Source organism: Malurus melanocephalus, unplaced genomic scaffold, assembly GCF_030028575.1.
Source record: "Malurus melanocephalus ecotype Western Australia unplaced genomic scaffold, MMel_1.1 scaffold_244, whole genome shotgun sequence".
Lineage (NCBI taxonomy): Eukaryota > Metazoa > Chordata > Aves > Passeriformes > Maluridae > Malurus > Malurus melanocephalus.
The window spans coordinates 960,315-976,498 of record NW_026623476.1 but is presented as its reverse complement, the minus strand read 5'-3'; the positions used below and the strand labels follow the sequence as shown (position 1 = coordinate 976,498).

At 43.2% G+C, this 16,184-nt stretch overlaps 1 protein-coding gene across 2 annotated transcripts in view; it reads right to left on the bottom strand.

Annotated features, from left to right (window-relative positions):
- The window catches only part of IGF1R (insulin like growth factor 1 receptor), a 165,080-nt gene extending 149,278 nt beyond the window's left edge, over nucleotides 1-15,802 (bottom strand). The window contains exon 1 of one of the 2 annotated variants that reach the window (XM_057375314.1): nucleotides 14,887-15,802. In XM_057375314.1, the coding sequence (XP_057231297.1) occupies nucleotides 14,887-14,980 (94 nt within the window). In that variant the 5' untranslated portion in view covers nucleotides 14,981-15,802. The remainder of the gene's footprint in view (nucleotides 1-14,886) is intronic. The other variant, XM_057375315.1, reaches the window with a different exon arrangement.
- Between the last annotated feature and the right edge of the window lie 382 nt (nucleotides 15,803-16,184).

Below are 16,184 nucleotides of genomic sequence, written 5' to 3'. Positions count from 1 at the left end.
TGGAAACTGCACCTCAGGAAATAAGGAAGGAGGGGAAGGCAATGGAGGGAGGAAGAAGAGCTCTGATTTTCAGACAATCAACTTGAAAAATCCTTACTTCAGTGAACTGGCAAATAAGAAATCTCAGATGTGTTAGACATCTTGCTTCTGAAACACWACCAAGCTAAAGGGAAAAGGGTTAATTATATCCCTTATGCTCCAGAGTATTTCAGCAGGCACCGCATTATGTTCTTCTGAAGGGCAAGTTGTTCTTTTATTTATTGTTTGAAGCACAAACATAAACACAAAGTGTCCAACCCCTAAGGTGTTGATTACCACTTTTACTAAAACAGAAATGCAAGGCTGCAAGCTTTTTCTGCTATAAAGCTTTTAAACCTATTCTGCTCCTCTGACATTTTTCCCCCCTCACTCTTCCCTGATAGAGATCACAAAAACAACTAAGACATCTGACATACAGGAGAACATCCTGCTGATTAAGAGAAAACAAGAGCACATTACTCTTGAGAGGATACAAAGCACCACTTCCTAATGTGTTCTACTCCGTCAGCACAACAAGCTTCTTGTCATTTCAAAGGGAAACTGGTCATATTGATTTTTCCAAAACACAGGTATTATAAAAATATTATACATTTAATTGCTCTAACAAAGTGCTCTTGTAGTGGGGCATATCAACAGAAATCCTACAAGACAAGATATAAGGTAKCAAGGTGCGACTTTAGGTATTTGAAGATTCTCTGCAAGCAACAGCGATGACAACTGCCAGGATCCCTCCTCATAAAGCTTCTTGCAGCTCCTTTAAACCTCAGTATGACTGAGAGGTGTCTTTTAAGTGTGGCAACTCTTACTTCTGAATTCACAACACCCTGAACAAACATCATACTTTGCTGAAAACCAGCGTCCTTTCCACRCCTCACCAAATTTCAACCATGCAGCTCAGTGCTCCATGTTTGCTCAACTTTTTCTAGAGGAAAGGAAAGTTCTTTACACCCTCTCAGAGCAATTTATTCCTCTCGTTGTTCCCTTGCAAAAGCCAGACCAACTGAATCAGCTCCTCTGACTGCAAACCCCACACCCTGCCTGTCAGGAAGCCCGGAGAATTTTTTTTTTCCTCCTTTGTATACAAATTCAAAAACTGAGCTGTTCTCACACATCAGGATCAGTCATCTCTTTTTCACCCCTTCCTGGTTTTCYACAATCCTAACTGTAGCAACATTGAGGGAATCTGTACATGCTTTCCCAGGAAAAGGTACATTTCTTCTTCTCCYAGTTCTTTGTTTCTGTTTTAACACAGTATATCAGAGTGTAGAGCCAGGACAAGTTYCAATGGTTCAGAGACCATCTGAACAGCCAAAACGCAGAGCACTGGTTGTTAGTTCAGCTTTCAGAATACCCCTTCAGAAAAATCCTTTAAAATCMGAATTTTGTGAGAGATGCAACAGAGGAGCATCCTCCCACCTCCTCTTAGTCCTCCAGGGAACTAAACTAAGTTCTCTCTGCCTGAAGTGATACTTCAAGGCTTCTTTATAGATTGCTTCCAATATAACTCAGAACAGTGTACATCCTCCCTTTAATTTCTTCCAACAAATCCCCTTTCAGTAGAATTTACTCTCACATATGCGACGTGGGCAGAGTCTAGTAATGTGACTTAATAGTTCCTAACCAAAAAAAAAAAAAAAAAGAAAAAAAAGTTCTTGCTAACAGTAAGTTCTAGGAAGGAAAAGAAATTTAAATCTTACCTGCACCGTTACCACAGTGTTTCTAATTAGTATCTATCAAAAGAGCATTTCCATCACAAGAAAAGAACAAAGTTGCAGAATGACAGACAATACCATCACACACACACCTGTTCTCACTCCAGACATCTTTGTCCTGACACCCAGGGCAGCATTGAGTTACTCCAGAGAGAGTCACTTCCACATTCCACCCTCAAACTCCCCTCCAAGAAGTGATCAGTCACTCTCGGCTTTCACACTTCAGTAATTTTGGAATCAACAGGAAATGGAGATCAATTGTGATTTTACTAACTCAATAGTGACTCATCATTCAACTCCCTGTAGCCTTCAAATTCATCTGTGAAGAGACATGATAGCGAGGCCAAATTAAAAATAGCAAATCTGGCTCGCTCRCAATTAACACTCTCTTGTCCATCAGATTTGCCCCGGATTGCGACATTTTTGGGATTGCGACATTCAGACCATCTTGCGTCAGATCCCAAATGCACTCACAATTTGCCTTTCTCAACTCAACAAGGAAAAATAATCAATAGGAAATTTTTTTATATAAACCCTCTAACATCCATCACTCAGTTTGAACATGTCTAAATAAGAGTTAACTCTGCCTATCAGTCCCCAGCTACTGACAAGGAATCTTCCATTCTTTCTATTATGAAAATACTCTCAAATCATTAATTTCTTTCTTCTTAAACAACCTTCAAGCCAAAAAAAAAACCCCACATTTGCATGAAATTGAAAGTCAATAAAAAACAATTATTTCATTTACAAAAATAGAAAATAATTTTATATAAACCACTTAAATGCATTCTTCTAAAAATAAACGTAATTACAAATCTAACATGAAATTGTAACAGCATATATTAGGGCAAATGCCTACTGYAATTTAAATAAAATAAAAATAGTAAGCGTATAATTTACACCAAAAAAAATTGGGACTGGTGAATTTGCTGTTCAGTTCTCTCTTGGAGCCACCCTTTGATGAAATGCTCAGAGAGTTTTTACATTCAACAGCTACTTCTGCAGTGCCTCATTTCAGTTTACTCAAACGGATCAGTTCAACAAGCTCTTAATCCCAAATTAAAAAGGACTCCTGCATAGAAACCTGTGAAACAGTCAGTGGGCAAGATCTATGAACTCTAAACTTTTGAGAAACAATGACAAACTATTTTTTCTGTTTATTTTTTTTAATCATGCCTCTCCTTCACACTTGGAGTTTTAATTAAGTCTCAAAACTCAGATCTTCTGCATTTCAATTAAAATTCCATTTTCCATCCAAATAAAAAAATAACACAAATGAGAAGTAATCTACCAGAAAATACATCATTTGCCATTTTGTCACTTAAAAATGTGAAAATTAAGGATCTGAGCCAATGCATCCAAGGCATCTAATTATTTACATGAATTTGTAGAAACACATTGCTATTCACTAGCAAAAAGGTCTGTACTTTCAAAAATGGYTGGTTGTGAATCAGAGTTCTAACAGCTGTCAGTCATTAGAAAAAAAATCTAAAAATATTCAAAATGAGATTAAAACTGTGTACTTAGAGCAAGCTTTTCCTGCTTGCTGCTATAAGTTATGATGAAAATCATTCACTTCATCTCAATAAAAGAAAAAAAAAATAAAATCACTTCATCTCAATAAAAGAAAAAAAAAATACATACTAGTAGTGCTCCAAGGCCTTCATACTAAGGAAAAAATAAACTTTGAAAGACAAATTGAACAAAAATTCACAATATTTTCACCAGAAGGTTCCAAAGCCACAYGATCCCATCCCCTCAGGCTCTCAGTTTCCTTCCACGTGCATAACTCCCCAGTTAAACCAGTGAGAGGAGAATGAACTTTCACCCTCTGAGCATCTCCAGAGTTATGACTATGCACACAGCACCCCAAAGATCCACAGCCTAAAACTACATCTTCACGTTCTGGGCATCACACTCGACACCAACAAAGCCAACCAAGACATCAAGGAGCCACAGGGAAARTGTGTGACACCACTGGAAGGTGGAATATTGATGGAGAGGGAGAACAGAGGGGAATGCACAYAGCCAGGGTGTGCAGACATCCTGAGTGGGGCTTCCTCCCTCCCCCTGAAAAAATCAGTAACCATGACCATTACACCAGCAGCCCCTCCGCTCTCCCCTTCTCCCCATGAAACAGGATTCACCTCTTCCCATGTCACCAGCTCTGCGAGAAGCTGCAAGGGCACTGAACATGAACTCAAGGCATGAGGCACTGGGAGCAGGGACAGCCATCCTGAGCTCAGAACGGTATTTTGACACTACCATCAGCAAGGGCTGTGGCCACAAGCAAGGAACACCTGAATAGCTGKACACTTCTGAAGGAGAGAAATCCCATGGAATGAGCAGAGAGCATCCCAGCACATCCTCACAGGGAGGCTGAGCCACGCTCAACCCACCTCAACTTTTGTTTCATTCTAGCTGCATGTGACACAGGTAATGCTCAAAGTTGCCTGTGAGGATCTGGGTTTATTTTTAGTGTAATATACTATCTCCTTATCAGTCAGCTGATGCCAACACCCCCATCCTCACACTTCTGTTCAGAGTACAGTCATCGAACGCCTGGCAAGGAGCAGCTTCCCAGTGAAGWGCTGTCACCTGGATGACAGAGTCACACGAGCACCCCAAGTCACATCCCCACAGCAAAAACCAAGTCYTTAACCACCCCACAAAGACAGCACTTTCTGTATTTTACAAACGGGGAGAGAAATACAAACACCCGGAGGAGGAATACAATTTCTTCCCAACCCTTCAACGCTGGCAGCTCCTAAAGCACGAGATGTGATCACTCCCTATTTTAGCAWGCATGACTACCAATGTTCACACAAATTATCTGGTTCCTTTTAAAACCCAGTATTTAAAATTACAGTATTTAACTTCAGGATTTTCTGCCCAGCTAGTGGATGGATAAAGGTGAATGCACAGGTAACAACATCTTGCTATGCTTTATTTGCTCTTCATTTAAAAGAACACCCTTGCTCTGAATTTGTATTTTGCAAATCAGTATTTAAACAAAATCAGATCTGAACAATCAAATGTGAACACAACTGTGCAGCATTACGATATATCTTCTGATTCCTGCATTCCAACTCTCTTGCTCTTCAACACTACAATGAATTACAGACAAATTTAAAAATAAACTCACTGATATCAACTACAAAGACACCAAGAAAATCCTCAGACCGTGTTGGCTTAGCCAGTGGAATGTGTAATTCTTGTCTACATACTATCACTTTCTTTCATGAAAAATACTGGAAATATCTTTTTGCCAGGTTAACCAACTCTGACTTCAATCTCACTGACATTTTCTTAAGTAGAGCTGAATAATTCCATTCATATGCAAATGGTACAATAAGTCGTGAGTAGCAGCATTTGCAGCTTCCTCACAGAGATGAGCATTTACTCTGCCCAAGTCTCATCTACAGTGACGTATCCAAAATGATATCAGGCCCAAAAGGTACAGCCCCAGCAATTTACAGAAGGCATATTTTCAGCCTTGATGTTTTGTTTTTTGGTTTTTTTTTTAAACTTGGTAGGGTATTTATAAATATTAAAGAGATGAAAGAATCAAGAACTGAGATTGCATCTGTTGCCATCACAATTTAACCACAGTCCATGTATTTATACAGTGGAATCTCCAAAATAACACTGCATCTGTTAAGATGACGGTGTTTTTCCATGGGCTGTGCTGCGCTGTAGCTGAGTTACTCTAAAGCTGTTGCTTTTGAAGTGCTGATTGTGATCCACCCCAAATTCTTCTTGTAATCTTCCTCAAACGTGTTGAATTATAAAGCTGTTGTGTTCCTCAGCCTGGCCTGGGAACAACAAAACCCTCATACATCTCATCAGTGGGCATTTGGCACTGAAGCCTTACAGCTAATGCAACATGTTTATTTAAACAATGAACTACCCAAAGAGCTGCACAGCCCGGGTACAAACAGATGTGTGTTCCATGTGTGCTCTGCTGCAGCCCAGAACCTCCAGCACACACACTCTACTGCTCTTCTCTGCACCTGATTTCTGTAGGACAACTCCTCTGAAATGGCTTCGCTGGCCACTTTAAACCGCAACCCAGCTAAGAATGTATAAGCTTGAATCTTGACAGAGACACTTAGAATTTAAATATTCAATACATATGCCACGCCTCTTGTTGACACATAGYATCAATGAAAATATTTGCCGTGCAGCCCGCCTAGTCCAATGTGACAAAAATACAAACATTTTATTAGCGCTGACACAAAAAGGGAAACAAACCTTCAGTCACTCCCAGGCAAGACCCTGGCGGGGGTCTGAACAGTCGCTAACCCAGCCAAGTATCAAGTTTGAAACAACAAATGTGCTTTTCTCACACCCCATTTCTGCTCTGTTCTACAGGGACAAGTGCACAGACTCCAGCCCCATCACAGGCACAGCTACTGGAAGAGCTKCAGGGGATAGAAACGTAACTTAGTAAAACAAAATCTCCACATCCAAGGTGCACAAGCAACAGGGCTAACAGGATGCTTTCCACATCCTCCTATCCCAGTGGAACTCTGAACTCTTAAAGYTGGTGTCATCACCCTGCTGAGTCTCTCTGAAGTTGGTTCTCAGCTAAAAGAAAGGTAGAACCACCTGAAAGCCTAAAAGGAACAGTCCATGCTATGCTACGCAAGTCCAGCAGCAACTTGGAGAACAAATCCCCAGTGGGACACATGAAATTTGACTGGGAAGACAACAATTTAACTACAGATCAAAAACGCCAGGAAAGAGGGAAAARGACAATAACGKTAATTTCTGCCCTGGCAAAGGGCATGGGGACAGGACAAACAAGGAATTTCCATTGCCATTTCAACTCTTCACACTTCAGCCAAGTGTTACTCTGAGGTCAGCTGAGCTGAGCAAACSCGTGTCCGTTCCTACCGTGCCCAACATGAACAGAGTGCACTTGTCAAGACTTTCAAGGCTACTCTCACACAGCCAGAACCAAGGGGATGCAAGAAGAGCAGCAAGGAAGTAAAAAGTACTACTTGTAGAAGGTCAAAATGTGGAGACAACTCTAAACTGGAGCCAGTGGAAATAATAAGGAAACCAGCCCAGTGAGATCCAGGATAAAGTCCTTCCCACAARTACAAGCCAATTCTCTTATAGAAGGTTGGTTATAGACAGTTTCCCTGGCAGCTGTCAGGAGATCTTTCTGCAGAATGCTGTATCCCTTCGACTAAAGTTTAAGATCTGAACTATCCCTGTTTACAAGAAGATCTTCCACTTGCAGAAAAACTCGTGATCATTTTTATGGCTGCTCTATCACACATCATTATGGGKYTTTTTCCCCTATTCCATAAACTCCTTCGGGAGCTTGCTTCTCAAATATAATGAGCTGCCTGTCTACAGAATCAGGAAAATCAGCACTGTGTCAGTTTATGTTTGGGGAAGCTGTTTCTACATCCAAGAGATCTGGAATTCTCTTTCCCCACCAATAACCTTCTCCAAACACAACGGTTCAGCTCTCGCTAAGTTTTCCTGTACACACATCCCAGGAAGACTTCTCAAGCTAAGTACGGCGATCCATATGCAAATCAGACACAGCGCCCCACTAAGTACAAGCACCTTGCTAAAACGCCTCTTACAAACCCACAGCAATGCTAACAGAGAATTGTAAATAAAACAAAGCGATGCCACCCTAACCTTAGCAACACACAGCTACCAGCAGACCCTTTCAACTGCTGTGCTTACAACTTTTCATCCCATAAAGGCTCTCCCTGTTTCAGCAGAAATGTGTCTGTAACTAAAAACAAAGCAAGCACCTTGGTCCTCCCTGCCGCTTSGTCTCATCTGTCTTACGTAAGAACTGCCACTACACCACAGTTTGAAGATAATGATGTACTCTCACTTGAGAATCACACACTCAGCTGCAGCTACCTACTGCATTCCAGTAGTAACAAATGGGAGAGATACTTCAAAGAGCACATTATCCCAGCTCTAATTTATGCATGCTCCCTCTTACCATCAAGCCATTTATTTTAAACCTGTCAGATATACTTGTAACGTAGCATCATGAATAATTTAAAAAGTAATCTGTATAAACCAAGTTTATAAACTTAACAGCAGGTACAGTACCTTTCATTCAAGCAGACTGCTCTCTGATAAAGTACAAGGGATCTTTGACTACTTCAGCATGTATTCATTTCATGCATTCTGAACTTCAAAAAATTCTTCTTTCCTGCCTCCAATCAAACCCTTTGCTATTTGAACAGTATTGTGGAAGGAGCTCACTTAAATGAGTAGTGTAAAAATTTGCAAACTATTCATATTAAACGAAAAAAACTACAATGCCACTGGAAGCAATCAGTAAAAATGACCCATCACCAATTCAACATCAGGGAAAACCACTTGTGTAAATTTTGCCTCTGTCATTAAAAACTCTTAATATTTCCTGCATCTGCATGGTGTTGTCACTTTTCTGACACTGCTCCCAGCAGACGGAGAAGGGATGTTCAACAAAGCACYAAATACAGCCCACCTGTTAAGAGAAAGTGTTTTGATCAGTTGATGCTCACACTTCCAAGTAAACAGAGCTATCTTTACAGCATGTAATGGCACCAATAAGGGGCTGGAGATAACATTCCCTGACCGCTTCCAGAGCTATTGCAGCAACGTGTGCCTTGCCGGCAACACAGGCAAACAAACTCATTCGCTCAGGGGATCTGCCCCAAACACACACCTTCACAAACCAAACGCTCACAAAAGCAAGACACACACGTCATTTATAAACTAGGACGGTAAAGCACATACATGCGCAGTTCGCCTATTTCCCTCTTATAAAAGTTTTATTTGTATYGTGTACACTTTTTTTAAGTCAACAATGAGCAAAGTCTTAAAGCCCAACATGGTCAGAACTAAGTTACAATCGTAATGTGAAATATTGCTGTAAGTTATCATTAAAATGAGTTTGTGCTGCTGCAAAAGCGARTATTTGCTGCTCTACCCAATTATTTATTAGTGGCTTTGGCACTCTAAACGAATAATCCTAGTACTCTATTGGGGTGTGAGATCCCTTCTCCTCAAACACATCAAAGACAACAGTCTCATTGATAAAATTATCTGGGAAGTCACTGAAATAYACAGGTGTTTGTTTCTGCTCATACCATCAAGTTTACCAAGAAACAAACAGACTAATTGGAAACGTAGGGATCTGGATACTCCAAAATAAATAAATAAATAAAATTCTGTTACATTAAAGCTTAGGAGTCATATGCAAATCAACCTGTAAATAAAGAAATAACAATTTAGCTTTTCAGCACATTTTAAAAAATCTTGTGCCACAACAGCAACTTCCTGAGGATATCAATACTGAAGAAGTTAATTGGTGTCTTGCAAGATGTCCTAAGGGAATAGCTCACGCTTTGCATTTGCAAAGGTTAGAAAGCAAAACTTTCAGTGATAAGGGCAAGTTAAATTTTTACAACACRCCCGGGTTTGCCAGAATGCATCTTSTTAATTAATTAATAARTCAAACTATTACCAAACTTAGTGGGCAAAACCAACAAGTCCTGTCTACAGGAACTGGAGTTTATTTTTGAGTTTGAGGACTCGGTACAGCTCTGTTTGCAGAAAACAGAAACATATGAATGAACATTGTGTGTTGCTGTTCGGCTGCCGGTCCTCAAAGTTTCTCTCAGACAGTTCTGGACACAAAAAAGACAAATATAGTACTCCAGAAATCAGTCCAGATTGTACCTGTCATGACTTGGCTAAGAGGGAAAAAAAGCAGCCCAAAAAAAACACACACAAGACATTCTGGCTAACAACCACCAATGTGTCTTCATCAACTGCTGTTTGTTGAGTTCTGCTTTTGTACAATAAAAAAAAAACAAACAAAAAAAAGAAACTATTCTTTTTAAAGTGGCTTTCATAAATCATAAAACTAATCCAACTAACCTACACAAAGAAGCTGTCTATACAATTTACAGTGATAGAAAAATTATACATGTCAAATAGATCAAAATACTAAAACAGTATTTCTACCTTTCAAACACATCACTGCATTCCCAAAGTCTTTCTGCACACAAACTCTTAAAAGCAGCACGTTCCATTAGCACCAAAGCCCAGAAACCTTAAAAGCTCAGCTCTGTCAGGAAGAACCAAAATAAATTGCAACTACAAATCTGCAACAACTTTAATTATGAGACTCTCGAGACAATTACTTAAACTGCAGCTTTTTTAAAAATTTAGCATCCACAATAGTTTTCAATAATAAACTGCAGTTTACCCATTCCTATGTACACATTCACACATAAATAAAAAACAGCTGCTACTTGATAACATCCAAAAGCATTTCCAAATGTGAAAGCTTTACACCAAAATCCAAGTAAGAATGCATTTAATTTCATAAACCAAAGTTTCAARAACTTTTTCAGCAAGCTGCCATCAGCTTTTCAAGTACAATAATGCTCATGAAGTTTATTAATTTAACTACAGATAATTCAAATAAATACACTGAGTCCTTAAAAATAATTTAATTCAACACATTTTGTAAGTTATGAACTTTAGAGCCATTAGAGATGATGAGCTAGATAAGTTGTTTGCTGTGTGGGATCACAAAGTTAACATCCAGTGTGAGAAAAACAGGTTCCCTGCATATATTATTGCTTCTCTCTCTAAGCTCAGGACCATAAACAAACTTCTCTACAATGAAGTTTGTGGTAGCTCACAATTCACACAGATGGAATATACACACAATGTAATTAATCATTTAACAAAACTGCTCTCACTGAGATAATCGTTGCAGTGATCACTGGCAAAATCTACCTCAGAGTAAAAAGAAAACAAAAATTACTGAGGRAGAGAAAAAGCATTAGTTAAACATGAACTGAAATTATCCTTTAAAGCTAATAGTTTCAGCCCTGAAATGTATTCTAATTTTAAATGTTAGATGCTTAAAAAATTTCTCCTCCAAGATTTCCTTAGTAAATGCCAGTTTAGCAGAAAATTAAACAGGATTTGAAACAACTTTTCCCATGGTAACACATACTGATAGAAATTAATTATTTACCAATGAAGAGAGATTCAAAAATCATCACATGGATGCTCTTCAACACTAGTTTTTGTGTGTATCTTTCAAGATGAAAACAATTTTTAGCATCACTGGAATGTGCTTTAACTATACCCTAGAATTAGTTTGGAGGTGCAACACGCCAGGAAAAAGCTGACACAAAAATTARCACAGTAGTTGATCAAATCTGAGCAATTTCCCTATTAAACCAAATAAATCATGTCTTCTGTTGTGCTGAAGTCAAACTAATYGATCTGTCTTCTTGCTCTCTGCAGCCCCTTTCTTCTCTCGCTTCTCAGAACATACATTAAGAACTATGTTAAATTTCCTTCACTTTACACATGCAAAAAAAAGCCCAGCGTTTCTCAAACGTTGATTCAATACCAAAACTTACAACACACCTTTTTTCCACACCCATCCCTCTGCTTCCTCACATTCTTAACACATTTTGCCTGATATTAGTTAAGTCACTTCTATTTCCTAACCCTCTCAGTTTCTGAGTCACCCAAGCCTTTGCTCCAGTTCTGGTTTGCAAACCAGAAGTCCAACCCAACACAATAAAAAAAGTCCAAGTATTGCCTAGCTCACTGTCCTTCCTCCCAGACTCCGATTCCTTACTGGCTCTGGCATTTTCAATTCACAACCTCAATTACAGCAGGAATTATCCAACTCCCAGTTACCAACATTCCCTAACCACCGGGCRTACAGGAAAATGCTGATGCAAAAGCGAGGTGTGTGTAACGCCGACACTCAGCAGGTCATGAGGGCTTTTACTAAGCAACCTGGGAGAGAAATTAAGCATCAGCATGAGCTACTGTTCATTATCAGAAACACAACATCCAGCCTGGATAGACAAACAAAAGCTCGGCGCTAACATGAGCGGACCTATCAAGATATCCATCAATCTGAAGTATTATCACACCTAAAACTAGTATTTTTCTCCTAAGTGTTTAACCCATTCCCTCCTAGACGTTCCCTCTGTAAATACAAAAAAAGGCTGAAAATCAAAACCCCATCGTGCTCAAGGGAGGAAAGGAAGAAAACACCGTGTTTACACYGCATCTTAAACCCACCCCCAGAAACAAACAGCCTCCGACAGTTGTAGCTTTACACATCAAACACACGGGTACACCAGCACATACTCTATCTTAATGAAAGCTCCTCTCATTTCCATTTCTGTGACGTTCTAAYACAATCTCTGGGAATTCTCAGCATTTTTAAATTACTTTTTCTGAATCAGACGCTCTCCACTGAAGGTACCTGCATTTTAAAAGAGGTTTCTGTCACATAACCACAAACATATTTTATAGAATTTAGCATTAAAGGAATGGGTCTCTCCCCTCCAGTTGTAACTCCTTTGTATTCCTATTTAGGAATGCCTTGCTTGTTTGACCGAAAATGGAAGTGCCTTTTAGCTATGACACAGTATATATGAAAAACAAATAAAAATTAAGATTAATCTTCCTTCCACTATTGTGGGGAGAGAGAAGAATATGAAGAGATGTAAAACATCTGCTCTGGAGATCATTTTTCCCCCTAACAGCAAAATTCTTTCAGCAATAACTCGTGAAAACAAAGGCTATTAAACTGTAAACTACAAAGACAATCGATTAGAGGCAGTATTCAGCTAAGACAAGTTTTTCAGCATATCTTCCCAAATTTAAATGCCTGCATTTTCTTCAAAAGATATTTCATCTGGGATGTTCATTTTAGGTAAGCAGTAACCACAAACTCTTCAGAGGACTAGTACCTAAAATCCTACCATAATCTTCCAGCATTACTTCCTTCCCAGAGCTGGGTGAGCATTTTTATTTCAAGGTACTTTGYACCAGGTAAGACAAGGAAAACAATGCTAAGTGTGTATCCTAGCAGTTTAAGAATGTACACGATCTCCTCCTCCTCCTGTTTCTCCACGCTACTGGATCCTTTGTAAGCCCTTCCCTGAAGAATGGCACTGAGGTTTTGTTTTTATACTTAGAGATTAATCTTCCCTTTTGAAAACAGTTCTAGCCAAAAAGTGCAACTCGTGGAAGTAGGACTGCAGCTCTCCAGCCCTAACTGGCCCAAAAGCCTAAACTGGGCCTTAATTTGCAAGGAGTTAACAGGCATTTACTGCCTAACAAAACATAATTCYTACTCAACATGCATTACAGGATCCATCTATGTGCTTCTTGCTCACTTATCTTTTTTTTTTTTACTTAGCCTCACTGTCATTGCATCCTCTGAACTCCCCTTTCTTTTCAATCTGGAACTACTACTTTTAGAAAAGCCCTCCTAAATTCTTTCCCTTTRCATTTTAAAATGGAGAAATTTGATCTCGTTCCTTCCCTCCAACAACGCGTATCTTTCTGAAAGGGAGAGGCACAAAACAACACAGCTCCAGGAGYGTGTTGGAAAACGCACGGCAAAAGAAATTAAAGCATCAGGATGCAGTACAGGAACATCCCTATTTCTGCAGATGCTGAAGGAGAGGGAGCACTGTTTAYAATGGTTGGGCTCCGAGGCACATTTACCATCACTCCGTCTACAGAGATACTCCAGGAAACAAGGGAAGGCTAATTTCATGCAAGAGATCTTCAATCCAGCGTGAGCCCGACATACCAGGAGAAAACCGATCAGCCCCGGGATTAATCCGGCGATGATTGCAGTGTAATCAATGGCAGCGCAGCCCTCCCTGCCCCCTCGATTCCCCCTGCGCCCGAGAGGGGCGGGCACTGCAACACAATCACAGGTTGGAAACGCACAAAAACAAAGTCGGGGCTCTGGCAGCTCCCGAGCGAGGCGGGCGGCCGCGGGGATGGGCTGAGGATCCGCGGCAGAAGGGAGCCGGGCCCCGCATAGGAACCCACGTTCTCCCGGTGCTTTCTCCCGGTGTTCCCGGGAAAGCGGCTCGCACGCCGCTCAAACCTCGCCGCTGGATGCAACACGGCCGCCTAGAAAAATGCATCACCTTTAAGATCGCAGCCCGTTCGGCCATTAAACCCTTTTTATTTACGCACAAACGTAAAGCGTCTCTGTGCGAATTAATTTTTATTTTTTTTTAAATTAACGGCAGCCCGTGACCTTTAGATTGCGGGATGCCGCCGTAATTCCGCACCCCGCGCACAGCGAGTGAAACCCCTCCTCGGCGGTAAAGCGGCAATAAAAACCAAGACGCTCATTTCCAGGAATTCCTCACTCGCTACGGCAGGTTATTGCACACAGCCTCTAAATATTGACAGAGATCAAGCTCCTTCCATGCGGTGAAAGCGAGCGGAGTCCTTCCCAGGCTGCGAGTGTTTACTACGCAGCTCGCAGCCCTGGCTGCGGCGTCTGAGGGGGGGGACACAAAGGAGGGGCCCGGCTGCCTCCGCCGGGCTCGGGGCTGCGGCGGTGCCGACCCGTGTGTACAACCAAGCAGCCGCCCCGGGGAAGGAAKGCGGGCATGGCAGCGAGGGAGACGCGCAGCCCCGGGTTGTTAAACGTGCCCGAGGAGCAGAGGAGCAGACGCGTAACAGGAGGAAAACACGCAGAGCCCCGCGGGCAGGGGCGAGACCCGCTCGGCGGCGCGGCGGGAAACGGCACGAGCCCCGGGAGCCCCCCTCAGAGCCGCGGGCAGGGAGACCCTCACCCGGAGCCCGGGTACGCACAGGGAGCCCCTCACACACAACATACACACCCAAGGACAGGGAGCCCCTCGCACACACCGCAGACACGCAGGGAAGCCCCTCACACACACACGGGGAACCTCTTCACACACTCCCGGGGAACCCCCTCACACACAGAGGGAGCCCCTCACACACACACACACACACACCCAAACACACGCATCCACACACGCGCAGGGAGCCCCCCCATCACCAGCCCACTCACACACATTCATACAGGGACCCCCCCCCACATACACACAACACCCACAAAAACACACGTTCACAGAGGGACCCACACACATCCCACACACACATAGAACCCCCCCACACACAAACATTCACACAGGGACCCCCTCACGCCCCCCCAAACACACACAAGCAGCCGCCGCCCTCGCCCCCTCCCCGGCAGCCCCTCACTCGGGGGCTCCCTCACCGCGGGGTCCCTCGCCACCCCCCCGGTACGCAGTGTACTCACTTTCCCCATTTGTTGGCCACAGACAAAGTGCGGCGAAGACGAGCAGGAACCCCCAGACGACGGCGAGGGACCCTCCTCCAGCGCCAGACTTCATTCCTCTTTCTTTAATTGGACAAAATCCCCCTTTCCGAAAACAAAACAAAATAAAAAAAAAGTCCAGAATTGTTCGCTTTCTTTCCTCTCCCCGTCCTCTAAAAATAACGAGCGGCGGAGGAGAAGCGGGGCAGGGTAAATAAATCCACGTTGCCTCAAGAAATGAAGGTAGAAAAAAAAATAAGACCCTTCGGAGCGGCAAACCGGAGGGTTGTTGAGGTCCCTGGGTGTTGATCTTCCGGAGCAACCACACCAAAAATACACAGATATTCACGATGTATTAACGGCAACAACAACAAGGCATGGAAGCCCCGGGGCGACGCTGTCTCCGGGGCGGCGGGGCGGGCTCGGGGCGGCGGGCGGGGGGCGCCGCCGTCTCCCCTCAGCGTTGGCTGCGGTGGTACATCGGGCAGAGGAGCCGCAAACACGAGGCACATCGGGGCTGGCAGTCGGCATCTTCAACCTCCATTTTCAAACACCGCACACACACAGAGACACAAAAACTGGGAGGGCCGCGGAGGGAGGGGAAGGGGGGGGCGCGACCCAGACAATCCTATTACAAAACAACAACAGCTCCGCCGTCCCCCCGCGCGGGGACGGGGCTGCCCCGGCGGGATCCCCGCGGCTCCGCTCCCCGCTCCGCCGGGGAGGGTGGGGGGGACACCCCACGCACAACCACCACCCACAACACCGCCGCCGCCACCACGAGTCCGGCTGCCTGCAGAGGCTCGAAATGCAGAATTTGGCTCGAAAATGAATTAAAAAGGCTTCTCCCCTACTCCTCCTCTTCCTCTCCTCGGCGCGGCTGCCACAAGCTCCTTCTCCAAAAAAAAAAAAAAAAAAAAAAAAAAAAAAAAAAGCCGAATCCAGGACACACACACAAAGCAGCAGCAGCAGCAGCAGCAACAGCAGCAGCAGCGGGGCGAGCGGAGCGCTCAGCACCCCGCCTCCTCCCCCCGCAGCTCTCCTCCTCGCATCCCTCCGAGCCGCCTTGCCATCGCGGCGGGGGCGGGGGGGAGGAGGAGGACGACGACAACAACAACAACAAAAACCACCCAGCGAATTTGTAAATCCTTTTTCTTTTTTTTTTTTTTTTTTTTTCCTCCCTTTCCTCCTCTTTTCCCTCCTCCTCTGGGTGCGCGCGCGCTGCGAACCTTCCCCCGGCGCTGCCCAGCCCAAGGCAGGGGGAGGGGGATCCGGAGAGG